At 63.1% G+C, this 27,466-nt stretch overlaps 1 protein-coding gene across 1 annotated transcript; it reads right to left on the bottom strand.

Moving 5' to 3' along the window:
* On the bottom strand, positions 1–27,466 carry TMPRSS9 (transmembrane serine protease 9; the record flags this gene model as incomplete). The annotated part of the gene is made up of 18 exons (XM_080815480.1): positions 1–614; positions 966–1,102; positions 1,197–1,462; positions 1,963–2,134; positions 4,902–5,301; positions 7,719–7,855; positions 8,288–8,559; positions 9,016–9,187; positions 10,745–11,063; positions 11,683–11,819; positions 14,009–14,283; positions 16,656–16,827; positions 19,017–19,130; positions 19,972–20,009; positions 20,844–21,023; positions 21,130–21,197; positions 24,256–24,383; positions 27,325–27,466. 18 exons carry the CDS (start codon positions 27,464–27,466, stop codon positions 453–455), a joined length of 3,291 nt encoding a protein of 1,096 aa, XP_080671606.1. The 3' UTR covers positions 1–452.

The raw sequence follows: 27,466 nt of genomic DNA on the forward strand, positions 1-27,466 counted from the left end.
GGGCGCCCCGCCGGCCTGAGCCCTGTCCTCCCGTCCCCCCACCCCGCTTCCGCTCTGCGCTCTGCGCGGCTGGGCTTCCGCGATGACCGGGAACACGGTGCTTGCGCCAAGGGGACCTTGGAAGACGAGGCTGGCCAGCTCCCTCCCCAGCTGCGGCGCCGCCAAAGCCTTGGAGGGTGGTCCTCGCCCCAGGAGGCCTCGCTGGCCCTCCTGGCATCCTCCCTCCCACCCCGGGCCCGGGCTGAGGGGCGGGCAGGGGTTCCTTGCTGGGACATGGAGGTGCTGAGCCGGCAGGCTTGGGACGAGGGGCTGTTTATTGCAACAAAATAGGCGGTAAGACTGCACCCGATTATCCGCAGCCCCTCACCTCCCGCTCGTGCCCCAGACTCCCCTCCTCGGGCAGAGGGGTCAGCCGCTGCCTGCTGCCTTCACCTCTCTTGTCCACCGGCCGGTCACTCCTGGATGTTCTGCCTGATCCAGCCTCTCACGGCGGCAACCCGGGTGTAGACACCAGGGAAGTGGGGCCGTCCGCAGCCGTAACCCCAGCTGGTGACCCCAGTTAGCACCCACCTGCCAGAGGGCTCCCTGCAGGCCAGGGGTCCCCCAGCGTCACCCTGGAGGAGAGGAAAGGCCTTACAGCAGCCCAGCACCTCCCCCACCACAGCGCTTGGGCCAGGGCCCCTTGCCCCGGGAGCCTCCTAGTTCCCGGGAAGTGGGTTGTTAGGACCACCCGCTCCGTTGGGTGGCAGACCGTTCTGGACGCTGGGCCTTGGTCCCGGGCTGCCCCTGCAGGGCCCAGGGGCAGGATGCCCAATAAACGGTGGTGGACTGAGAATTCGAGGCCGGGATCGGTGCCCTACTTGGGGGCTGCAGAAGCGGGCGCCGGAGGGTGGCACCTGGCTAGTAGGGCCCGCGGCGGTGAGAACTGCGCCTCCCCGCCCTCCGCTTTGGCCCCGAGCGCTCACCGAGCAGCTGTCCACGCCGCCCTGCGGGAAGCCGGCGCACAGCATGCGGCTGCTGATCTGCACCGGGTAGAAGCGGCGGCACGTCTGCTCGCTGAGGAGGCGCACGGCCGCCTTCTGCAGCTGCCGCGCCATCGAGCCTGCGGGCGACAGGGGCGACACGGAGCCGCATGGGCTGGGGGCGCGCTCGACGCCGCCCAGGGCGCGGGGTTGGCGGGGGGCGGCCGCGCCTACCTCCCTCGCGCACGGAGCCCCAGCCGGTGATGACGCAGCGCGCGCCGTCAGGGGGCCGCGGCGTGGCCTCGGGCAGGCAGATGGGCCGCACCAGGCGGCTGCGGCGCACCGGCCCCGCCAGCTCCAGCAGCGCCACGTCGTAGTCGAGCGTGTAGAGGTTGTAGAAGGGGTGCTTGAAGATGCGCGCCACGCGCTCCAGCTGCCCCTCGGCGCCGCTCAGGAACGGCGTGCCCAGGAAGGCCGCCCACTGCTTGGGGTCCCCGTAGCTGCGGGGCGCACAGGACAGGCGTTGGCCGGAGCCCCCGCCCACTCCCACGCACCGACGGGACCCCACAAGCTGTATCTGGGGGTCTTACATGCCCACCCCCTTGGACCCTGACCCCCGGAGGTGACCGGTGCTCCCTTCTGCTGGCCATTCCCCTGGAGGATGGGGGCCCTAGCCCTGTCCACCCTACAGAGTGCCCTGCCCCTTTGGGTGCCTGGTGCCAAGTCCCAGTGGGGTGAGCCAGGGATGGGAGGGCCCAACAATTCCCCAGAGACGCCCCCGCCCCACCGTGTCCCCCCAGGCCTGACCCCGTTGGAGAGAGGCTGTGCCCAGGGTCTGGTGGGGGTCTGGCTTGAGGTGGCTCCTGAGCAGGGAGGGCTGTATGAAGGGGGGACGGCCCGGGGCCGTGGGTGCCAGGGGCGGGGGGTGCTTCATGGCCAAGGCATGGAGCGGTGACTCAGAAAGTCGGCCCAGTGAACCCCAAGGGCTGGCCGGACTCACACATCAAAGCAGTGGGCCGCGGACAGCAGCCACCTCTCCGCCACCAGGACGGCCCCGCAGCGGTGCTCCCGGCGCCACAGCCACAGGCTCACCTGCCACGGCCACTCCCCCCGGCCCGCGGCACTGCCGCCCACGATCCTGGTCATCGCGGACATGGGTGCCAGGCCGCAGTCTGGGGGGAGTCGGGGGACTGCTCAGGGGGGCTCAGACCCCGCCTCCCATCCCCCACCTCCCACAGTGCACGTGCCTAGGGCAGGCCTGGCCGGCAAAGGGTTGGGGGTCCTGCCCTGGGTAAACCCCCCAGGCGCTTGGTCCTGTGAATGAGCCCTCTCTGGGCGCTTCTGCAGGAACATGTGGACTGCACTTAAACCGGCTCCTTCCTGGCTGAAGGTCCGGCCCGCGCTCCTCTCATCTCCCTCTCCACCCCACGCATCTCCACGAGCTAGGAGCCAAGTTCCCTGCGCCTCTGCACACCCTCGGCTGCTGCCCAGCAGATCCTGCCCTGTCCCTGCAGCCCCCGCGCTGCCCGGTCTCCCGGGATGCCCTCCCCGGTTCTCCCTCCCAGGGTATGGACACCCGCCCCGACCCAGAACAAGGCGCGCTCAGAGCACAGCAGCAGAGAGAACAAAGCGGTGGTTCCAGCAGGTGCCGCAGGAACCCGTCACCACCCATGGGGGCTCGCGGGGACCTGCCTGGTCATCCCCACACAGAACCCTCCTCCTCCAGAATGGCCCCCCTTCCCCAGCCTGCTTTCCCACTCCCCACGTGCCTTCCCTGCCCCCCAGCCTGCGCCAGAAGGGAAGAAGGGGGAGACGAGAGGACACCCTCCCCGTTCCCTAGGGCTCAGTCCCGAGGGCCAGGGCCAAAAAGCCCGGAGGATCGAATGGAAACGGCTCCTTTGTGGAAATACTGCCCCCCGCGGAACACGGCAGCCACGTGTGCCATTTCCAGGGGCTTCCTTCCCTCTTCTGGACCCCAGGCTAAGGACTCGCGGGCTGCAGCTATGGGAACGGTAAGTCACCGAGACGGGAGACCAGACGCAGAGAAAGCCGGCTGCCGAGCCAGAGACACGCCTGCCTGCTCTCGGGGCGGCTCGGCTGGAGAATGCGCTGCCCTCGGACCCGCAGCACCTGCCGCGGGGAGAGGGTGGGGGGAGCTGCCCCTCTGGCCGGGACGCTGGTCCCGGGGATGCTAGTTTTCCAGCCCAGGTGCAGAGCCTCAGGGGGCTCTGGACCGGACGCTCTGCCTTCACTGTGCGGCTCCCCGGGAAACCCATCGCAGACCCTCGGCCACGGTCGACTTTACCCCTAGCCAAGCAAGACACTTCCCTCCAACCTCCTCTGTGCACCCGGACCCCACAGCGGCCCACCTCTTCCTGTGGCCCTGATGGCACGTGGGCTGCCCCGAGCAGGAGCCCATCACCCTGACCTCATGGGGACTGCAGGCCCGGGCCACTCCAGCTCCTCAGGCCTGGACACGGGACACGTGCGCCAGGGGAAAGGAGGAGGACAGCCTTGGGGACGCATCCTCATGGTTGGGACGGGCCAGAGGACTACGAGCACTTACCCCCGTGTGTCACGGGTTCGATCACACACACACCCTGACCACAAGGACGACGGGGCCCTAGGGAGGCTCGGGAGGGGACACTGATGGAGGAGGAGAGCAGGGGATCGGAGTCCCTGGAGGGGAGGCGGTGAGAGTGCTGGGGATGGGGGCGTGGAACAGCTGGGGATTCTGGGAAACTCATCAGCAAGAAGGGAACTGGGGGCAGCGACAGACCAGCGGCCCCGCGGGCTGAGCACCTGCCTCTGGGGGCGGCTCCCAGAAGCCCGTCTGGTCCCTGCCGACCCGCCTCCCCACCTGAACGGCGCCAGACCAGACGCTGTCCCTCAGCCTCCGGGCGTGAGCGGAGAGCTCCTGTCTGCCGGCGCGGGGAGGGGCCGTGTGCTCGGAGGAGCCGGGCCAAGGGGCTCTGGCTGGGGCCTTCCTGCAGCCCCGCCCCCGGCCCCTGGTCCCCGCCCCACGCCGCCTCCCCTTTCTCTAGAGAGCCCCCTGTCTAGCAAAAACACTTGCCTCCCCCTGAGTTCTGCTCGGGTGACCATCCCCTCTCTCAGAACCGAGGCTGGGTGGGAGGAGCGGGCTGGTCGCTAACACGGGGGTCCACCTACGTGTTCCGCAGAAGCCGGGCCCGGTTCTCCCCTTAGTTCCCCCGCAGCCGGCGCCAGGTCTCGGCCTGACCTCTGTGAAACGGGCTGTATCTGATGGGTTTTAACCGGGGCCCGCAAACACGTTTCGTGCACTTCTGCTTAATACTCAATAAAACCTAACTCGGCACTTGAGAAGCTGAGATCTCCCGGGCGCAGGGTCGGTCGGCGTCCTGCGGGCCAGCTGGGCCGAGCACGGCTGCGCCTCAGCCAGGGCGTCCCCCGAGGCCCCGCGTGGGAGCCTGTGGGCTCGGCTCGCCCTCCTCACCGCTGCTGCCCTCTTCCTGCGCGTCTGGTTCCCCACTGCACCCCAGACTTAGCACGGGGCCGCACACGGGAGGGTTTTGGGAACGCTGGTCGGACGGGCAGCGCGGTGGGGACCCTCCGACCAAGGCTGTCTGACCAGGGCCTGGGCGCCCGGCTTTCAGGGCCTGTCGTGGGCTGACTCATGTCCTCCAGAATCCTACAGCGAAGTCCGAGCCCCCAGGAGCTCAGGATGGGACATGGGGACGCAAGTGTTTAAAGAGATCCTGAACTTAGAACAAGGGCCCAGGCGGGCCGTGACATAGTGAGGACACGAGACAGACACAGAGGGACAAGCCTGTGAGGACACGGAGAGAGGACAGCGTCTACGCAGACTTCTGACCTCCAGCACCGGGAGAGAATAAATGTCTGCTGTTGTCACAACGGACGCAGGACCCTGCCACCCACACGTCCCTCCGTCCCTCCCGCTACCTGGTGGCTGGAAGCCCACGGTGGTGCCAGGGGCACTTGGAAGCGGTGTCTGTCTCCCTGCGGTGGCGCTTGTGGTGGTGGCAGTCCTGCTGGTAGGTTGGCTGATTGCCGGGCCGGTGGCCCCAGGGGTGGCTCTGCTGGCCAGGACCCCTGGGACCGTGGGGCCAGCCACCGTCCTGGAGGAAGGTCTGGTGGCGGGCGGGGGACCCGTGGTGGGCGGGCGAGGGCTGGGCGGGGGGCCCGAGGACATGGTGTCCAGGATCCAGCCCTTCAGCCTGGTGATGCGCGTGTACACGCCCGGCCTCCTGGCCTGAGCGCAGCCGACCCCCCAGCTCACGATCCCTGCCAGGTAAAACACGCCGGGGGCCTCCTCGCAGGCCAGGGGTCCTCCTGAGTCGCCCTGCAAGGGAAGGGAGGAGGGGGAGGGTGGGAGCCCGCCCGGCGCAGACTCGGCGACGGAGGTGGGGAAACCGAGGGGAGGGCTGGCTGGGACCGCGGACCGCGGGCGCCCTCTCCGCTCCGGGCTCTGCCAGGCGCTCCTGTTCCCGCATCCCCGTGGTGGGGGCCCAGGCCACCCGGCTTCAGCCCCACGCCCGCCTGGGTGACCCTGCGTGACCCTGATCCAGTCACTTCTCTCCGAGTTTCAGTTGTTCTTGCTTTTGTTTTGGAGACATAAAGAAAAATGCAGAGAACTCTAAAGACAATCACAGTCACGGGTACTCCCACCGCCTGGAATTAACCGCTGCTCATTCCTGCTAGCCTCGCTCCTGACAGCGGTGACGGAGGCACACCAGTGACACAGGGCTTTTCTCTAAGAATCTGGACCCTTGCGGCAAGGCTCAGGCCGCATCTGCCCAGAGCTGTCAGGAGGGCCTCTCCCGGCCCACCTCCCACTCCGCCCGCAGCCCCGGGCGGGCCTCCGCGACTGCCTCAGCCCCAGACCGCGGGGACAGCGACGCCGGGTGACTTCCAAAGTAAGGTCGGGCAAATGCGGGCCCCAGGAGCTACTTGCTCTTGGAAGCCCACCGACGCCTTTGGAAGGTTCCGGGCGGAGACCCCCGTGGGGAGGCCGCATGCAGGGTGCCGCGGAGACCCTCGCCCACTGCGGGTGCCCGCAGCCCCAGGGGACACGCCTTCCAAGGCTCCCGGCCCACCAGCCTCGGAGCCGCCCCCGGCTGAGGCCGCCCTGTGTGGATGCCGCGCTCAGAAGCCGGTGCCGGGTGGGGAGGAAGCCGGGGATCCACAGCCCCCACCGCATGAGTGCACGCCCGGAGGTGGACCTTCCGGCCCGAGTCCCGAGCGACAGCTGGGAGAGCCTGAAACCGGCAGACCCGGGAGCCCGACAGCCCGCGCTGGGGCTGTCCACACTGCCCGTTCCCTCCTGGGTGCTCCTCCGTCGCTGTTCCTGGCGGTGCACGCGTGCCCCCCACTCTCCTTTATCAGAAGCCTCCCGCCCCGCCGTGCGCGTAACTCGGCCGAGGCGGGAAATGGGGAGAAGCGGGTCTTCCTGACGCAGGGTCCCCCCGCCGTCTGCGCTGTGTTTCTATCCGTTCGGACCTTTTAATTTTCTTCCGAGTTCCGTGATTTTCTCCGTGAAAACCCTGAACACCTTTTAGAGTTTACTTCTGGACACCAGACAGATGCTGTTCGCGCGGTCAGCGGGACCCCTCGTACAGGACGCTGACGTTTGCTGGAAGAACCGCTCTGGACCCCGTGTGACGCCCTCGTTCAAGCCGGGCGGCTACACTCGCGAGTCGCCATTTCTCCGCCGGTTCCGTGTGTTTCTAGCGTGGTTACGGTCTTGTTCGGGTGGTCCGTTACGTTCCCGCGGGTCACATTTCTGCCTACCGATGCCGTCTCTCCTTCCTTTCCTCCTGACTTCCTGCGTGAGTCCAGACGCGCCTGGCAACAGCAGGCGGCCGCGTCCGAGGAAGGCTGCTTCGCCACCAAGCTTGGTGTCTGCGGTAGGTTCCTGCTCTCCGGTTCTCATCGGGCTACGACTGTTTGAGATGTGATTAGAGGTGGTTGCTAAACACTACCGAGTGCTGGGGCACCGGGGTGGCTCCAGCTCGGTGCGGCTTGGGGCCAGCTGTCCGTGCTGCGGGTGGGAGCCCTGTGTGGGGCTCCGCGTTCAGCAGTCTGCGTGAGATTCTCCGTCTGTGCCCCCCAAACATGTACATCTTTTAAGTAGTCAATAAATTATTTTTAATTTATTAGATAAGTCTCTCTAAAATAAGTCCTTTTAAAAATTATTGAATGCCTTTCTCTGGGGCTGTGGAGACGCCGCCGTTTCTCCCTGTCGGTCCACTGGTGTGATGACTGGCGGTACTGGGTTCTCCCGCGTCCGACCAGTCTTCTTGGGAGACAGACGCACCACGGAAGATTTGTTTTCCTCCTAGCGCATTCCTAGAGTTAACCTGCCAACGTCTACCGAGGGCCTTGCACGGGCATTTCTAGGTAAGACTGGTCTGTAATCTCTAGCCGTGGATTTCCCCGGCTCTCACGGCCGCCCTGCGGACGAGGGCCGGCCCACGCCGCAGCCTGCACCGGCTTCGCCCCCAGGGAGCACACGATCGGGGCGTCTGAACTTCCTGTGCCTCGAGCACGCACTCGGAAAGTGCTTGGAAAGGACATTTCTCTGAACCAACGTTAAGGACATCTGGGTTCTCAGCAGGGTTTCCCTGTTCGCTGTGTCCCCTGACGGTTCCTTTCCTGCTGTCTCTGGGTCCCCCGACGAGCGCTGTGGAAACCTGGATCGGAGCGAGGAGGAGGGGGCCGGCCGGGCGGAAGGGAGTGGGCACCCGGTTGGCCGCTCACCTGGCAGGAGTCGACCTTGCCCTCCAGGAAGCCTGCGCAGAGCATCCGGTCCGTGAGGGAGAAGTTGTAGAGGGCGCTGCACGCCTTCTGGTCTATGATGCCCACGGACGCTCTCTGCAGAATGTCGGGCTTGGTAGCTGCGGGGAGAGGAGAGCCCCCCAGACGTGGTTCAGCCGGCAGCACCCCCGAGAGGGGGCGCCATGCCCGGCCCGTGGACGAACCCGTGTCCGGCAGGGCTGCAGGGATCCCTGCCAAGTCACAGGGTGAGAAGGAAGCTGACCCAGGCCCTCCTCATGCCCGAGACCCTCCCCGCCGCCCCCTGCACTCTCCCTAGCGCCGCAGGTGACCTGCAGGGAGGCCGTTCTGAGGCTGCAAAGCTCGCACAAACTGGGGGAGCTCGGGGCGCTCGGAAGGGCCCGGCACCAGTAAGCCCAGGCTCTTGCGGCAGGAAAGCCCCGGGACGGCCATAAGCGAGTGGGCAGGGCCGTGGGCGGGCGTCCCTGGGCCCCGGAGGAGGAGGGAGGCGAGGGGTCTGCAGAAGGGGGACCGGGCACGCGGCCGGAGCTCACCGTTGCCCTCCTGCGTGCTGCCCCAGCCGGAGACCACGCAGCGGCGGCCCACCGGGAACTTCTGGATGGCCAGCGGCAGGCACACCGGCTGGATGAACGGGTTGAAACCCAGGGGCTTGGCCAGCTCCAGCACGGCCACGTCGAAGTCCAGGGTGCCGGGGTTGTACTGGGGGTGCGGCACCGCCCTCCTGAGCCGCACCTCCACCGGGGTGCCGCCGACGCCCGCGAGGGACGCGGTGCCCAGCTGGGCCCGCACCAGCTCCACCCTCGTGCTGCCAACAGGGGCCGCTCAGACACCCGCCGGCACCCCCACCGCCCCCGGGGAGCTGGGCAGCACCCCGGGCTCTGGGCAGGGCACCGGGAGGACAGAGGGCCCACGCGGCTGCTCCCCCAAAGCGCCCGGGCTGGGGGCCACGCGAGGCAGGAAGCCCTTCCCTTGGGCTGTGACGAGAGTGAGCGGCTCCTGGCGCTCTAGGGGCGTCAAGCACGGATGCCGGGAGCCCGCGCGGAGGCGCCCTCGTCCCCTCCTCTACTTAGCCCCCCTCTGGCCCCAGAGGCCGGTTCCACAGACTCTCCTCCTGAGATGGCCCCCAGAACCCCTCCTTCTCCTGCCTGCTCCCCGTGTTGCGGCTGGAGAGTCAGACCTCCGTCCTCGAGCCCAGGGCCACCCCAGTGCACAGGGGCAGGAGCTGCTGGGGACACCTGGCCGTGGAGGGGGCGGGCCTTACTGGTTGAAGCAGTGGGCGGCCGACAGCAGCCAGCGGTCGCCCACCACGGTGGCGCCGCAGAAATGCCGGGAACCTTCCTTCAGGCTGACCTGCCAGGGCACCTCCCCAGAGGCGGCCCCCAGCCCACCCACGATCCGCGTGGGCTTCTCCATGGCCGGCCTGGCCCCACACTCTGCGAGGGACGAGAGAAGAGGGTCTTGGCATCGCGGCCTGCCCAGAGTGGGAGCACGGGGGCTCGGACACCAGAGCGCTGCCTTCCCATTATACGGATGAAGAAACTGAGGCCTAAAGGTGGGCTCAGGAGAAGATACAGTCATAGAGCATCTTGGGTCCGAGGGCCCAAGCCCACCAGACACAGACCTGCGGCCCACGAGGTCGGGCTGACGGGCTCGCTGCGAGGAGGGAGTGAGCGTGGGAGGACCCGGGGGAACTGGGAGCTTCGGGATCTGGGGACAGGGTGGGGGTAGCTGACGTTTAAATGAAGCGGGGCTCTAACAGGCTCCGCATCGCGGGTCTGGGGACCATGAAGGTGGACTGGCATCTCATCTGGGTCCTCGGAGACCAGAGAAGACAGACACAGACCACCATGTCCAGAAACCACATCCCTGCAGCTCGGCCCCTGGTCGTAACGGAGGCAGCTTCCCGGGGCCGAAGACACAGGGGCCCCGGGTGAGAATGCGTGTGTGACCGTCACTGAGGTTGCTGGAAGAGGCCACAGGAGAGCTTGCGGTGGGGAAGAAAGCAGGAGGGGCCCCTGCAGTGCCCCACGGAGCGTCCTCGGGGGCCGGCGCCTGCCCACCCCGCTGCTGGCCTCACCCAAGTCTGTGGTCTTTCGGGAATAGTTCAGGGGATGCCGCTCTGTGAGCGGTTGGGCTGCAAACCAGCGGAGAACACGGCAGAAATCTCCCATCAGCCCCGACGCCGCCACCGTTAGCGAGCACCGGGCCTGTTCCAGCGCAAACACCCTGCAGAGGGGCACCGGCGAAGGCGGAGGTCCCTGCACAGGGAGATCCGCCGGGGGGAGACGTGACAACACGGGTTCTCCCTGGGCCTGGCCGTAAAACCAGGAGCATGGAGTGAACCGAGCCCATCACAAAAGGACCGACGTGCCGCGGCTCCTGGGAGGGAGCGGACGGCTGGGCACCAGGCACCGGTGCGGAGGCGGCCGAGCGCTGGGGGCAGGGCGGGGCGGGCTGCTGTGTGGAGGGCTCGGAGCTTCAGGTGGAAAGTTCTGGAGACTCGCCGCACAAGGCGAAGGTACGTAACGCTACCGACCTAGACGTGCAAGCAGCTCAGGACGGCCCATTTTTGGTGTTTGACGTGGCAATTAAAGATCAAATGAAAATCAAAACCCAGAGAAGCTGACGTTGCACTTCTCCTGGAAAAGGAGCGCACAAACGTGTGCAGGAAAATTTGAGGGAAAAAAAGAGAAACGCAGGTTCTCGGACGTTAAAATGTCCGTGTGTGTGCACGTGTACGTGTGGGGTGTGTCTGGAAGGGCCCCCGAGGGCACAGCTCCAAGTCACCAACCCCCGGCTGCCCCGGGAGGACATGCCATGGGCGTCCCCGTGCACTGCCTGACTTGGCCGCGCAGTCGGAAGGAGCCGGCACGCCTTCGCCTGTGCCCGCGCCAGATGTCACTAGCCCATCCCCCTCTGCTCCCCAGTACCGATCGATCCACCCCTGCAGGGAGTGGATGCCGACGGCCGCCTGTGTCCCCAGCAAATACCTTGTGGCTTAGAAGCGGTCACCGGATCAGGAGGCGCCGTGCTGGGACCCCGTGTGGGTCTGGCGGGGGTGTGGACCACCGGGCTCTCAGGACTGGTGGGCCAGGCCGTGCTGGGGGTGGCAGAGGCAGGAGCCACGGTGGGGGCCGGAGGCTGGCTCGCCATGGTGATGGCCTCCAGGATCCAGTCCCGCAGCCTGGTCACACGGGCGTAGACCCCGGGACGCCGGGCTTCCGCACAGCCAATGCCCCAGCTTACGATGCCGGCCAGGAAGAACCTGCCGGAGGGCTCCTCGCAGACCAGGGGGCCTCCTGAGTCACCCTAGGAGACAAAGGGACGCCTTCAGGGGGGGCGGGCTCCGGGCCGCAGCCAGCCCCAGTCCCAGGCCTGCAGAGTCGGACTTCTGAGAGCTGCTGCACACGAGCTCACGGAGCAGGGGTGGCCCGGCCGTCCACGAATCAGAACCTGCTTTCTCTTCTGTAAACATTCAGTGGGCTAAGATTGCTTCCAGTTCCACCGCAGGCCGTTAAAGACCCACCCCAGATAAACACCCGTCCGCTCCTTAGCCCACCAGATGCGTGGGGCTGTGAGCGCCTGCTCGACGGACAGGAGGACAGGATGGCCGCTGCGCTTCTCCAAGGGCCTGCTCCGCGCTCGTGCCCCTGTCCTGCTGTCCTTCCCCTTCTCCGCACACACGGCTCACCGGGACACAAGCTCCCCTCCCTCTTCCCCAGCGCTTTCTCCGGGCTCGGTCCGGCTGTGGCTTCCTGGCCACCTGCGGCGATCTCCCCCACCTTCTCCCCGTCTGGGTGCTGAGACGAGACCAAGGGCATGAGCTAAAACGAAGGCCGTCCGCGGCCGCGCTCAGAGTGCGGCAGGGGACGTCTGGGCGGTGGACGGGGCCTGGGGCAGGCGGGGCAGGTGTGGGCCGCAGGCTCACCTGGCAGGAGTCCACCTTCCCGTCCAGGTAGCCGGCACACACCATCCTGTCGGTGAGCGAGTGGCCGTACAGGCTGGCACACAGGCCCTGGTCCAGCAGCTCCACAGTGGCTTTCTGCAGCGTTTCTGGCTTCACCACTGCCCGGGACAGGGGGAGACCGGCAGCATGAGCCTGGGGGCCGCGGGACGTGTCCGCGCCGACCCCGCGTCCCCCGCTGGAGGGGACTTGCTGCAGCACCCGCTCAGAAACCGGCGGAGGCCACGCTCTACAGGCGCTCAGCGGTAACCTCCGCGCCCAGACGGCAAAGAGGCATCCGACTGGACACCTCATCTCCCTCCGAAGACCCCTCTGCCCGAGCCTCCCCTCACCCACCTCTGCAGCTCTTCTTGTGTTACTTTGCAGAAAGCTTTCCTCAGCCCGACCCTGGCTGATTTACGGTCCATCTCTGCTAAATGTGAAATCGTTACGTTGCCCCTCCTCAAATCTTCCGGGGTGCCCTCCCCTCCCCAGCTCAAATGAAAAGTCCAAGTCTGACCACCGACCCCAGGGCCTTTGCATATGCCACTCCAGCTGCCTGGAATGTTGTCTCTACAGAATCTGCCTGTCTTCCTTCCTCATCGCCTTCCTCAAGAGGCCCTCCTGATTGCTGTTTACCCCCACCCCACCCCTACCTTACTTTCCTCTGCTGTCTTTGTTCCTATCCACCGTCTTTTTTTTTTTTTAAGATTTTATTTTATTTATTTGACAGACAGAGATGACAAGTAGGCAGAGCAGCAGGCAGAGAGAGAGGGGGAAGCAGGTTCCCCACGGAGCAGAGAGCCCGACGTGGGGCTCAATCCCAGGACCCCGGGATCATGACCTGAGCAGAAGGCAGAGGCTTTAACCCACTGAGCCACCCAGGCACCCCCCTATCTGCCGTCTTTACAACCTACTTCCCTCTAGAGCTGTGCTCTCCAGAACGGTAGCCGCCTGCACATGGCTACTTAAACACAGATCTAAATGCGTTCAAAGGAAATAAAACGTACAGCCGCGTTTCTGAGCCGCACAGGCCACGCTGCAGGGGCTGGTGCTTCCTGCAGCAGGCGACACAAGCTTAGGAAAGCACGGCCGCCCCAAGGCAAGCGCTCTTGCATGGTGCTGGTCTGGGCTGAGCCCCACGCAGGGACGCTCTCTGCTCTGTTCCCAGCTGGGGCCCCGGACCAGTGCTCGGTGAGCCGGGGAGGCCCGAATGCGTCTGGATCGTCTCCCTCCTCACGGGGTCCACGTGGCCAACACCTTTCCTTCCCAGAAGGTGTAAGAATCGCCCAGCACTTTTCCTTCCTTTTACGTCAGGTAGAAAAGGACCTGGGAAGGCCCCAGAACGCAGGCAGGGGGCCGTGCGAGGGAGGTCAGCCACGCTGGGTCCCCAGAACCTTCACATAGGGCAGAGCTGCCCCGAACATCGGGGGCCCCAGGGAGCCCCCACTCCCGTGCGCTGTCCATGAAAACCCACATGGCCGCTGAGCCGGCCCGTGGCTCGTGGCTACTGTGTTGGCCAGTTTGCCCTGGAACGCTCTAGACAGCATCGGCCCGTAGCACGTTCCACGACGATGGGCGTGTTCGCTGCAGGACGCCCTCCCGTCCCGCCGCTCTGCCTCCTCCACCCAGCTTGGAGCTGGGGCGTCTGTCCGGGGGCCTTCCCTACAGCGGTCCCCCAGCCCATCTCGGGTTCCCCGCGACATCCCACCACGACACGCGGCTCTCTCCCAAGGCCGTTCCGTTCTGCGCAGCCACTGCAAAGCCTGGTTCGGTGAGCAGGAAGCAAGACTCAAGGGGCTCACGGAACAGGTTCCTACGAGCCTCCGGTCCCCACATTTTCATGAACCAATATGGAACCTCGTGTTACACGACTTCTGCCTAAACACACCCTTGTTGACGCACACCATGGAGTCGCCCACCCGCACGCGGGCCCCCACTCGGCCACTCACGCTGAAGGCGGCTGACACACCGCACGTTTCCGCACAGACGCACCCCAGCCTCCTCGCACTTCCAGACACCGGCAAGCACCCACCTCTACTCTAGGGGCCCTTTCAGAAATCACCCTCCGAAAGCATGAGAATGCAAAGGGCGTCGCTCTCTGGTCTGAGCTGGAACGGTGAGGTGGCACGATGCCCGGTCAGCCTCAGCCACCAGCACGCTCCCTGTGCATGCCAGTGACCCCAAGGGCGCCGCGAGGACCCATCTGGGGCTGTGAATGCACCTCACCGAGCAGGGCGCTCGGAGCACAGAAGCCCGGGACCCCGGAGGGGGCCGGGTGCTGGCCCGGCCGTGGGAGCACGGCACTTACGGAAGTCCTCCCGGAGGTAGCCCCAGCCGGAGATCAGGCACTTCCTCCGGGGCGGGAAGACATGCGTGGCGGCGGGCAGGCACACGGGTTGGACGTGCCTGCCGAAGGCCAGGGGCCCATCCAGCTGCAGCACCGCCACGTCAAAGTCAGCCGTGTCCGGGTTGTACAGCGGGTGCGGGGTGATGCGGGCCACGCGCGCCCGCACCGTGCTGGGCTCTGCGCCGCTCAGGTACGTCGTGCCCGCGTAGGCCACCCACTCTCTCGGGTCTTGGAATCTGCAGGACAGACAGACCACAGCTCAAGGGCCCACCCACGGGACAGGTGGCAGCGGGAGGTGCGGGAGGCACTCACCCGGGAGGGCCCCCAAAACCCAGTCATCACCACCGATGTTTCCATGCAAGCTTGTCAAGAACAAACAGACGCAGAAGAAATCCAGCCGGCGCCGACGGTCGACACCCCGGCAAGCACAGATCTGGGGACGAAATGCTAAGGGGGCACCAAGACCACAGACCGGCTGGAAAACAACCAAAGGGACGCTGAAGCCCCCGGTGAACAAAGCAGGGACATCCGACGTAAGCCGGGTGGGCCCGGCCTGGCTCCACTCACCGCCTCGGCCTCCCCGAGCCCCAGCCTGCCGGGTCGGCGCTCGATTTCACAACTGGATATTCCGTTCACTGATTTTCGTCTTTGCACTCATTTTGGTATTTTTTGCCACATGACATAAAATGTTACTTGTCACCGTGGCGGTTTCTGGCGACGCCGTACGTTTGCCCTCCCTGGCGAGTGCCTTGCTCTCCTCACCCTAATCCCGGCCCCCTGAGGCACCTTTTGGGCCCCACGGCCGGTCGCCGGAACAGCACACCCGCCGGCAGAAACCCGGGGCAAGGCTGGGTTCCGCGTCACAGAGCCCGCCCCGCTCTGCCCACCCTCGCTCAGTATCTCTACGAATGTTCTGCTCAGCTCAAGGCCAAAACTCTCCCTGCCTTAAAAATGGCTCAAATGGTAAATTTCATGTTATCTGTATTAGAGTAAAAAAGCAAAAACAATGATAGCTGGGACAGGCCCTCGGGACAACTGGGGCGAGTCGGATGTGGACGGGACGCTGGCGGACGGCTGCGGGCGTGTGACCGCGTCACGGGCGTGCGGGGCCCGTCCCTCATCCGTGCAGACACGAGCAGCAGAGTCGGAGGGGACGCCTCGTGGTCAGAGGGGACAGTGTCAAATGGTTTGGCCAAGAAAGGCGCCCACACGTCTGTGCGCACAGGTCCGGCTCCAGCCCAGGGCGCAGGAGCAAGCGCTGACCCAGCAGAGCGAGGCCACTCGCCGAGGGCGGGAGGAGGAACACAGGTGTTCCCGGTACCATTTCCTTCTTGTCTGTTTGCCTTGATAGTGTTGCAACAACACACGGGAGGAAGGAGACTTCAAGGGGAAAGCTCCCAGCTCCTACCGTCCCGAGCTGTCCCTGTCTCTGGCCTCTCTCCCCCGGACCGTCACCCCGAGGCAGACAGCAGGGCACACTCGGGGCTCTCCAGCACCCCACGGGAGAGGCCACGGTCCCTGGGAGGAGCTGGGCTGCCGCCGCCCTGCCCTCTCCCCAGGACTCCCCAGATCGCAGCTACCAAACAGCAATGCCTGGGGCAGAGACTTCTAGAACCTTCTCCCACCTCTGACCAGCTCCTTAAAGATTCTGACCATTCCCAACAACAACAAACCACAGCCCAGTTCAAAAACGGGCAAAGGACACAAACAGACATTTCTCTGAAGGAGACCTACAGAAGGACGCTCAGTGTCACTCGGTGTCAGGGCAGGCGAATCATGACCATGGTGCCACCCCGCTGGACGGCTCAAGTCAAAATGGCAGGCGGTGACAAGTGCTGGCGGGGGCGTGAAGCCAGAGCCTCCCACACAGCTGGCCGCGCGGGGAAATGGTGCGGCCCCCAGGGGTAGAGGGTCCTCAAGGGTTAAACACGGAATTACCCGATGACCCAGCAACCCCACTTCTTGGTCTATACCCGGGGGATCTGAAAGTGGGCACCTGAAGACAGACTTGCATGCCCCTGCCCGCAGCCGCAGGACTCACAGGAGCCAGCAGCCGGGAACAACCCACGTCTGCCGCCAGAAGAGAGGACACCATGTGCTGTGTCCACGTAATGGAGTGTCATCGCTCAGACGGAAGAAGAAAGGAGGAACCCAGGCCCCTGCCACACGCAGAGGGACCCCAAGGACATGGGGCTCCGCGAGAGCGGCCAGACCCAGGACACATCCCGCAGGACCTGACTCCCGGGAGGACCCCAGGGGAGTCCCGTCTGCACAGAGAGGAGGGGATGGGAGCCGGAGCAAGGGTGGGGAGTCCGTGCTTCGGGACAGAGTCGCCACATGGGGAGAGGGAAGGTTCTGGAGACCGAGGGCGGGGATGGCCGCAAGACGGCCTGAGTGTGCTTTGTGCCACTGAACTGTACTGGATAAAGTGGTAGATTCATGTTATGTACGTTTTACCATGACTTCAGAAATTAAATAACAAGAACACATTCAGATTCAACAACAAAAAGTAAAGGAAAAGAGGAGAGCTCCAGAGGCTCTGAGAATGCCAGGACAGGTGGTGCCCCCAAGTGGGAAGGAAGACGGGACCGAGGGGTGCGGGGCTCACTCGCTGAAGCAGTGCGCCGCGGACACCAGCCACCGGGCCCCGACGACAGCAGCCCCACAGAAGTGTTCGTTGTTTTCTCGAAGGCTGACTTGCCACGGGAACTCGCCGGGGGACGCTTCCGTGCCGCCCACGATCCGGCCGGCCGTCTTCCAGCCAGGCTGCAGCCCGCAGTCTGCAAGACAGAGGTCACCAACCAGGAGCCGCAGAAGGCACGGCTGTGACCGTGCTCCCAGCATGCCCATGCGGAACCTCTCGTTCAAAGACACGTCCTAGATTCCTTGCACTCGGCTTTGCTGACTCCTTCGGGGTCTCCCCACCCCTCCTCTACCCCATCTCCAGCTGCCCGACAGAGGTCGGACACCCAAAGGCTGCACGAACCAGGGAGTGGCAGAGAATGCCTCCGACCAGGACCCCGTTCTCCGCCTCGCGCGCAGATGGCCTCCCGGCAGCTGTCACTCTGCCACGTTCCGTGTCGCATGGCTCACGGCCACAGCCAGGTCAGGTGGGGACTCACACTTCTGAGTAGATTCGGGGATGTGCTAACTCATAAACCAAAGGGTCAACTCCTTGCTTTCTTGTGTTCCTCGCTGCCTGGTGGGCGTTTCCTCCTTTTCCTCCCGCCAGGGGCCCCTGCTTCAAGGTCTCTCATGCGGCCACGCAGTAACCCTGAACTCAGCAGCCCCGGCCTGTCCGAACAAAGTCTGGCCCTTGACCACCTCCTAGGGGGGCACCTCTACGCCCTTGGAATGCTGAGTGCTAAGAGCGGCTTTGTCCTGGGACATTAGGTCCCGCAGGAAGTTTATGCTACAGCGGGACTGACTGATGGATGGCCTGGGGCGGCGGCCGCCTGGTGTCTGGAGCGGCTGCGAACGGTTACGGGCTGAGCTCTGATCTGCGAAAGATGAAGCTTTAACACCCGGTGCGGTGAATGTGATTTATTTGGAAACAGGGCCTTCGCAGATGACCCAGGTGAGGTCAAGTCATGAGTGAAGGCCCAAGTCCAGTGACTAGTGTCCTCAGAAAAAGGGGAAATTTGGACTCGGGCACCCGGGGAGAACGCCGTGGGAACATGACGACAGAGACTGGATGACCCTTCTACAAGCCAGCAAGTGCCAGGCATCCCACAAACCCCAGAAGCCGGGCGAGAAGCAGGACCCCGATTCTCCACCAGCTCAGGAGGAACCAGACCCTCGGACACCTTGAACTCGGGCCTCCAGCCTCCCGCATCGGGACAGGTGACATTTCCACTGTTTCGGCCAATCTGTGTATGGCACTTGGTCCTGCCAGCTCTGGGACTCTCCTCCATAAAGCGGGCTGTGCCGGGGCTCCGTGGCCGTGGGAGCAACCCCCAGGACAGACCCTGGACACCAAGGCTCTGCGAGCCGCCCTGCTCGGAAACACTGTGTGTGTGAGGTCAGGTGCTGCCGCTGCGACAGCTCAGGACGGTCCACACCGCGCCACTGGGAGAGGACAGCTGGACGCTGGCTCACTCCTGCTCTCGCCCACACTCTGCCTGTGCACCTTTTCCTTTGAGGACCTTTTCACAGGAAGACGCTGTCACCGTCATCGAGCACCCGAGTTCTGTGACAGCTTTCAGTGACCACGGCCCCCGGGGGAGCCTGGTGGAGCCCGACCACAGCCCCCACAGACCACCCTCACAGCCAGAGGCCACACGCAGCCAGTGTCCCCTTCGTGGGTTTCGCCAGTTCCAAATTTCTCATACGTCCCTCTCTTCGGGAAACCTCGGTCTCAGCTGGTTTCGCCCACGTCTACATCCTTCGTTGGAATTTTATCACTCTATGACGTCACAGGCTTGACACGGTCACTTCCTGTTGCTACCGGTCACGAGTGGGGTTTCTGCCTTTTCTCTTCTAACCTGTTGTTACTTGCATCAAGCAAGGCAGCGGCTTTCGTGCGCTGGTGTCGGTCTCGCTGCCTCTCGGGGGACTCACCTTCTGGCAGCCGCTCAGTCGACGTATCCGCTCACGCACACGGTCAAGCCCGCTGTGGGGCCGGCTGTCCCCCGTCCTCTCCACGCTTGCACTGCTGCTCTCACCCCAGCGCGTGGGCTAGCGCTGCTAGAGAGTGTGGCGTACCCTTGCCGCGCTCCGACCGTCAGACCCCTTGCTCGGATCCCACTGCCTGTCGGACACGGCTCCAGCCCCTGCGGCTTCCGCAGTTCGGGGAGCACCTGACTGCCGCCGTGTCACGGGTGCCCCCCTGCGCGTTTCTCAGCGAACTCCAGGGACTCCCGCGCCCGGGGGGCCCACAGGTAACGTGCGCAGCGGGCCAGAGAGCAGAGCCAGCCGCTGACCCTGGAAAGGGGACACAGCCCAGAGACCGGCCAGACCGGACACTGACCACACTGAGCCTCGTCGGATCCGTCCAAGCAGTCCGTTCTGTCGTCGCACTCCGGGTTCGCTTTGGTCACACACTGGCTGTTCTGGCAGGAGAAGGTGTTCCCAGGACAATGACCTGAGGGCAGAGAAGAGCCAGGTTCTGCTCCCCACTCTGTCTCTCCTGGCTGCAGCAAGAGGTCTACTCAGAGCCTCTAGAGCATGGAAAACATCTCTTTTTTGCTTTTTCAGCCCTGAACATCCCCAAAATAATTTTCTCAGCATCGGTACAGAGACGTTACACGAGAATGCTGGCCAGCGCGAAGGCGAGGACTATGCAGCAGAAACACGGGTGCACCGCCTGTGTTCCCACGTTTTCCAGCGCCCTCGCTTTTCTAAAGCAAAATACAGACGAAACTGAACTTCTCAAGTGGCAGTAAAATACGTACAACATAAAATTTGCCGTGCTGACCATCTCAAGTTTCCAGTTTACACCTCGGGGCTGTTCCTTGGGGGGGCTGAGTAGCACTCCTGGTCCTACCCACTCGGAGCCAGGAGGCCCCAATCCTTACAACCACAGCGTCCCTGGACGCTGCCCAGCATCCCCTGGGACCTGGATCACCCCTAGTTGAGGACTCTGTGCGGCGAGTGCCACTCTTCTTTTTTTTCCAAACTGTCTGTTTTTGTCTTTTAACAGTAGATTTCCACCGCTTTTCAAAAAAAAAATTGTTCATGTTTTCTCTCCCTCGTGTCTGGCCATATGTCATTCAAAGTGTCTCCTCTTTAAACCCTTTGCCCACACAGGACTATGAACCTGTCCCCTCCGGCCCCCTGGAGGAGACTGGGGCACAAAAGCAGCATTTACTGCGTTTAAGGGACTCCTCTGGGTACTGGAAAGCAGCCTGGGAAACCTTTCCGCAAGCCTGCAATGAGACAAACTGCAGAGGGCAGGGAGCTCCTTGGGAAAGACGAAAACGTACCTGACTTCAAGTCTCTTTCTGTCAGTGGCTCTTTCCGGCTCCCTGCAGGGAAACAGACAAGAGCCGTGAGCGCATTCAGGGAGCTCCGTAGCTCTTTGAAAACGTCGGACTGCAAAGCTGAGAGCTGCACTGCCTACCACGGGAGCCACCTAAATTGTAAGTTAAATCAATTTAAGTTAAATCCAATGAAACAATCTCTTGCCTCGCCTCACTGGCTGCATGACGCGCGCTCAAGAGCCACCTGGGGCTGGTGGTCCCCTTCGTGGGCCACGCAGGCAGGAAACCGAGGAGAATTCGGTCAGCATTGGTGGAGAGGCTACCGGGACTCAGCTAGGATGTCACAGTTGGTGGGGAAGGACCGTCCTGTCCTGCAGGGCAGGCACGGTCAGTGCAATTGGTGTTTAACCGGACGACACACCGAGCTCGTGTCTGGCTCTCAGATCGCGATGCACGCGTCTTCAGGTTTTATGCGGTTCTGGTACATGACGGGAATCTGCATCATCAGGTTTTGGGGCGTAATAGCGTTTACTCTCATACCTACACCAGGGTTGCCAAACAGTGGCTACAGGCCAAACGCAGCCCATTTGATTCTGTAGATACAGTTTTACCAATACACAGCTGTGCCCGTCTGTTTACGCACCATCTGGAACCTTCCTATTACAGCGGAGCCGACTGGTCTCAACAGAGGTCCAGAGGGCGGCAAAGGCAGAAGCATTCACACTCCGGCTGGCTCTGTGTCGCTGGGAGTAAAGCGCCCTGGGGGCGTCCACTTGTCATCGGAGGGAGCTACCCTTGAAAGCCTGAAGTTTAATGCAACTCTCAGCTTCCTCTCCCACAGCCGCCTCCTAATCCTTCCAGTGTCCGCCGCCTACTTGCCTGTGAGCTCGGCGGACAGGATGGCGCCGTGGGCGGCCAGGGGGATGGCCCGGCCCTGCAGCCGTGCCCGGAGTCCCTGCTGCAACAGCTCCTCCTCCAGGCCCAGACTCAGGGACCGCAAGCCTCGCAGCAGGAAGTGCAGCCGGAAATGCACGAAGACACTGGAATTCCCATCCCTGCAGGGAGATGAGAAGCCCTTGGAGGGGGGGCTCCTGCTGGAATCTTCTGGAATCTCTCGGGAGCCCACCCGAGTCCCTTCCCCCAGAGGAGGCCCTGACTCACCTGTAACCCAGCACAGTGCAGCCCACACAGCTGGCCTCCAGCTCCGTCTCCCGAAAGCTGCTTGCGAACTGCGACAGAAACGAGAGCGGCACCCGCTGAGGCCGCGGGGCAGACGTGCCCCACGGGGACCCACCGCGTGCGCAGAGCCAGAGGGCGCGGGAGAGCGCCCCCTTCTCACGGCACACGCATCGGTCACAGAGCTGCAGACTTTGAAACTATCTGGATGAGAATACCGGGCCACCCGCAGATGCACGGACAAGATATGGTCCGTCCACACCAAGAGCGAGGCCCCCTGTGCTGCCCCTGGGATGGACCCCGAGACCATGACGCGCAGGGAGGGAACCAGACACAGGAGGCCAAACGGGGTGTGAGTCCACACGTGTGACACGTCCAGACCAGGCCCCTCTCCGCACGGAAAGGGGGCTCATGGGGGCTGAGGGCGGGGAGGGGGGTGATGGCCAACAGGGACCGGGTTGCTTTTGGAGTGATGGAATGTCCTGGAACTAGACAGAGGTAATGGTTGCACGATTTTGTGACTACACTAAGTGCCACTGAATTGTTCACTTTAAAGATGGTTAATTTGGGGGCTCCTGGCTGGCTCAGTCAGTAGAGCATCTGACTTTTATTTTTGAAGATTTACTTATTAATTTGGCAGAGGGAGCAAGCATAAGCAGGAGGAGTGGCAGAGGGAGAAGCAGGCTCCCCGGTGAGCAGGGAGCCCCAGGACCCCGCGATCATGACCCGAGCCAAAGCAGCTGCTTAACCAGCTGAGCCACCCAGGGGCCCCGAGCATCTGACTCTTGATTTCGGGGTTCTGAGTTCGAACCCCACATTGGGCGCAGAGATCACTTAAATAAAGAAACTTTACGAGTGGTTAATTTATGTGAATTTTACAACAAGTAAATCCTACTTTGTGCAAACAGATGCTACTGGAACTTACTTATCCTTCGTGTGCTGTTCGAGTGACCACTGTCCACTCCTCTGGGGACTGTATCAGGCTTAGCAGCGAGGGGCTCCCGCCCTGGGAGCCGGTGTGGCTGTTGCTCCAGGTGCTGCCCCAGCAGCGCCAAGGCCAGGGGTTCCTACAGTCCCCCTGGCACCTCATGTGACCTCCACCAAGGGCGACCAGACATCACAATTTAGCTGCTCTCCCAGTGGAGTTATTAACAGCGGCCCCGTGCGCAGTCAGTGTTCCGGCGTGGCTGTTAAACCTGGCCGCCGATCTGCTCCTGAAGACCGCAGTACACGGTTCTCCCTCCTAAAACTCCCTCCAACCTCTTTCTCTTACTTCCGCTCTCCAGTCCGTGTCCCTGCAGCCCGCACTCAGACCGGCCCGCACGCAGCCCACGGACTTCAGCGGGTGCTCTCTGCTGCCCTGGCCACGGGCCCGCCACTGGCCACACTGGCTATGGCGCTTCTAAAACACGGCTGGTACCACAGAGGAACTGGTTTTTACATTTTCATTACTTCATGCTTAAACTCTACAACAGAGGGGCGCCTGGAGTGCTCAGCGGGTTGAGCCTCTGCCTTTGGCTCAGGTCATGGTCTCAGGGTCCTGGGACCGAGCACCGTGGCGGGCTCTCTGCTCAGCGGGGAGCCTGCTTCCCCCTCTCTCTGCCTGCCTCTCTGCCTACTTGTGATCTCTGTCAAATAAATAAATAAAATCTTAAAAAAAAAAAGAATATAATTTTCCCTTTAATCCCCACTTTACCAATGTCGGTGACACGGAACGATAATATTTCAGATGTTCTGAGAGTTACATAAAAAAATTGTTATAATTAAATTTACCTTTTTCCCTTAACGTAGCTGCTAGAAAATTTTAAATTATGCATGGGGCTTACGTTCTATTTCTTTTGGACACTGCTTCAGGGTGTGGGGCTGACATCGGCAACCCGACACCCATGGGCCAAACTCGCATCATCGCCTGTGTGTGTACGGCTCACAGACTTGGAATGGTGTTCCCATCCTCAAAGGGTTGGAGAAAAATCAAAAGAAAAGGAAGATCTGGGGTCACGTGGAGGCTAGCTGAAGGGTGTGCCCCAGGGCCCACAGATCAGGCGTCAGCCGTCCCTGGCACTTCTCCAGCTGCCTCAGGCCAAGCCGAGTCGCCCAGTCATTGGGCCGGAGGGTCTGGCCCCACGAAGCCCACGACCGTGCCCATCTGGCCTTGGAGGAAAAGCGCGCCGGCCCGGGTGTGGACGGTGGGACTCGGCAACGCCGCCCTGCTTCCTCAGCCCGCCTCCCAGCCCTGGCGGAGGGGCTCCTTTCACACCGCGACTGCTCACCCAGTGACCCTCGAAGTCCCGTGGAGATGTAACCCCCCCCCCCCCCGCTGTACAGCGCACCGGACGGGTCTCAGGGCCTTCCCGGGGTTGTGCCGCCATCACCGCAGCCCAGTTTTGAACAATCCATCGGCCTGAAAGCAGCCCCGTCTCCCCCAGCAGTCTCCCCCTCCCCAGCCCCGGCCCCTCGAGCCTCCTTCCCGTCCGCGGACAAGCCTGCTTGGGACGTGTCACACGCACGGACTCACACCCCGTGGGGCCTTCTGTGTCTGGGTCTCTCCCCGAGTGCCATGGGCTCGGGGTCTGTCCCCAGGGCCACGCATGGGGGCCTCAGCCCTGCTGGCAGCTGGGGACACTCCCGTGCGTGGGGACCTCCCTGTGCTTATGCAGTCACCTGCCGATGGGCATTTGGGCGTTTCCACTTTTTGGCTCTTGTGAGTGCTGCTGCGTGGGTGTGGACGTGGGTGTGCGGGCTTTCTGTGTGGACGTGAACTCTCACTTCTCTCGGGTGGACACTACACACAGCATGGCTGGGTCCCGCAGAAACCCTGTTTGACCGACCGACCGCCTGCCTCCCTCTGCAGCGGCTGCCCTCTTTCAGGATCCCACCAGCCCCGTGTGCGGCTTCTGATCCCGCCACTGGACCACCACTTACAACCTTTCAGCGCGGCTCCGGGCCCAGCAGGGGCCAGTCCCCACCGATGCTGCACTCCCCTGCGTGCCGGAGCCCACCAGCGCCGGGGACACCGGCCTCATCCTCTTCGTCCCACGTGCCCTCATCCCTGCCCAGGCATCCTCCCTGCTCAGCTCTACTGGTGCAGTCACAGCCCCCGGCCGCCCTCACCAGCCTCTCCAGCGTGGGCGTCAGCGTGCGGTAGTAGTCGGAGGTGGTCTGCTGCAAGCTGCCGGCATACCGGACCCCTCGGAGCTCGGCCGTGTGCTCCACGTCCACACCCTGTGTAGAGAGGGAGGCTGCGGGCGAGACCAGGGCCCCGTGAGAGAGCCCCACGTCGGGGTCAGGGTGCAGTTAAGTCAGCCTCCCAGGCCCCCTGCCACCCAGGGGCCATCACCCCAACAGCTGGTGGGCCGACCCACAGCGTCCCCTTCCACTCCCAACATGTGTTCCGAGTTGGATGACGGACTCTACGGTCGCCCACCTGAAGGCGCCTGGTGTCCCCCAGTTTTTTGAGGCCAGGACTAGCTCCTTCTCACCCCTGTCTCACCAGGTGTGCCTGGCTCAGGGCCTGAAGCTGGCTTCAGCCAAAAGTGGCCGAGATGGCCTCAGGACACCCTACCTCCTGTCTGGAGCAATTCCCATCCGATGCCACAGGGGCCTGACCACAGCCACAGCCCCACGATGCCACCCTGCGAGAGAACACGGGTTTCCAACCGTCGGAAACACCGTGTCAAAAGTACGCAGCAGCGAAGACTCAGACCCACGAGCCCTGGTGGGGGGGGGGGGGCGGAGCGGCTGCAGAGGACCCGGCCCGCGGCGGGGATCCCGGGGGAGGGCTGCGTGGCACGGGCGGGGAGCCCGGCACCAGCAAGGACGTGTCCAACAGCAGGCCACACGCCTGCAGACGTCCCGCCCCGCGCCCGTGCTGCCCGTCACAAGGAGTACACGACAGCCAAGACTAAGAGCCACGCGAAGTTTAAAAATAAAGAACACGGTAGCAACCACGGAAAACGTGCCGAAAATATGTTAGAACTCAAAGAAAGACACGCTAACCGAAAAAATGACCATAATCAGGATATTAAAACAGTAAAAGTAGTGGCCACCTTAACCCTTCAAGCTAGGTCCCAATTCTATGTGTCGCGACTGCACGTCCATCCGGCGGTAGGTATTTGGGTCCCCGTTTACTTAAACATGCGTTCGGAGCCAATCCCGAACGCAGTTTGTTTTCTCACTGGGGACACCAACGAAAGAAACGAGCACCCCGCTGTGTGGACCGGAGTGTTTGTGCCCCACACCCCACCTCAGCCTCTCCTTCCTCCCTCTCGTTTCACTACACCCGACGTGGTTCTGGAATTCACAGCCCAGGGTCAAGAGTCGCTCGCTCGCCTGACCGAGCCCGCTGGGCGCCCGCGCACGAGCCCGTTTTCCCTCTGAAATGATGACTGACCCACGGGAAACTCAGACGCGTGCCCGACGCCCAGCTTCCCCCAAGGCTGACGTCCCCAGCTCAAATCGTGAACTGGGTGGGAAGGGGATACGTTTTCATTTTAATTAAAGAAAAATTTAAAAAGTGTGTGTTTCTTAAAACCTTCCTCAGTTTCAGGGGCCCCAGGGGCCTGTGTTTATGCTGTCATTAACGTGAGCGTGCTCCCAGGATGCCCGCGCCTCCCCCTTACGAGGACACGCACACTGGCTCACATGTGCACACGCGCGCGTTCGCGCACACCCGCAGCGCTGACCTTCCTGCACCTGCACCCGCGGCCACTAGAGGGCTCTGCCAGGCACGCCCGGCGGCAGGGCACTCCGGACACGGGGCCGTCGGGACGCTACAGTAACACACGCCTCCAACTCGAAACGAAGATCACAGAAACCCACGGGGGGTTCCCAGCTTACTGTTTCGCCACAGGAGAACCTTTTCTCCCAAACTGCCACTTCCTATCACTATTTCGAGGCGGCAAGGTGACCTTCACACCCCAGGGGAAGCTGCAGGAAGCCCACCAGCCCAGAACAGGCTCTGGGGCAGGGCTGCCCGGCGAGCTTCCTGTGATGACAGAATGTTCTAGACACGCACCATCCAGGCGGCGTCCTCCATGAGCTGCCCATGCAGGTGGCCGGTGGGGACGGGGAACTGACTCTGTTTTTAAGGAGGCTGCACGCTGGACGCAGAGTAACTCGCCACCCAGAGACAATCCCCGCCAGGAACTGACTCGTAAACACTATGTAGTGCTCACGGCTTTCACTGCAACCGGCCCCCGGGGCTCGGCGCTGCCATTCCCGGCCACATGGCGGCAGACACCACGGGAAGAGCTGCCCTTTGTGGTGGGGACGAATGACAATGGCTCGCGGTCTCACAGGGACCGTCCATAGAAACATGCCGGGGGACCCCTGGGCGGCTCAGTCGTTAAGCGTCTGCCTTCGCTCAGGTCATGATCCCGGGGTTCGGGGATCGAGCCCCGCATCGGGCTCCCTGCTCCGCGGGGAGCCTGCTTCCCCCTCTGCCTGCCGCCCTCCCTGCTTGCGCCCTCGTATTCTCTCTCTCTCTCTCACTTGCTCTCTGGTAAATAAGTAAATAAAATCTTAAAAAGAGAGAGAGAAGCATGCGGGGGAATCTAGAACACTCGGTGGGAGGAGCGGGCCCCGCTGTCCCCTCACGAGTTCTCACAAGACAGCAGGAGAGCCCAACCCCGGAAGCGCGTGAGTGTGGAGACCTGCGGGGCCGTGAACCACAGAGACGTCGCAGGAAGACCCAGGGACGCCGTGGCCAGCCGCGGGGATCTGTTTTGTGCTTTACAACAAGACGACATCGTGGGTGGATCCACAGGTTCAAAATCAGAAGCCGCCGAAGGGCATCTGGTGACAGACTGCCCCCTGTGCTGGCCCGTGGGCTGTACCTCCTCGGAGGTGACCCGGGTCCGGACCCCCCACCCCCAGAAAAACTGGCGCACACAGGCAGACGGGTTTTCCTTTCGTGCTATTCGGCACCTCTCCCTTCTGTTTCTAACGTGGGCATCTCTAGATCATTCTGCTCGGTGAACCGTACAAAATCACGGCCTCTCTATACCGTGCATCTCAAGCTGCCGCCACACCCAGCGCACAGCCTGATGCAGGACTTGATCTCCAAACCCTGACGTCGAGACCTGAGCTGAAATCAAGAGTCGGACGCTTACCACTGAGCCACTCAACATCTTTGTGCAAATCGCCCAGTGTGTGAACCCGTGCAAGTTCACAGCCACTTACCCACGAGGACTGCCAGGGTGACCATGACAATGCTAGTGGCCACCACAGTGGAGAGCGCCACACGGCAGCACGTGGCACCGGGAGCTGAGACTTCCTTTGCTGGCCCAGGCACAAGCTGTAGGTCACCAGCGGTGGGTTCCAT

The sequence above is a fragment of the Martes martes genome, assembly GCF_963455335.1.
Source record: "Martes martes genome assembly, chromosome: 1".
Taxonomy (NCBI): domain Eukaryota; kingdom Metazoa; phylum Chordata; class Mammalia; order Carnivora; family Mustelidae; genus Martes; species Martes martes.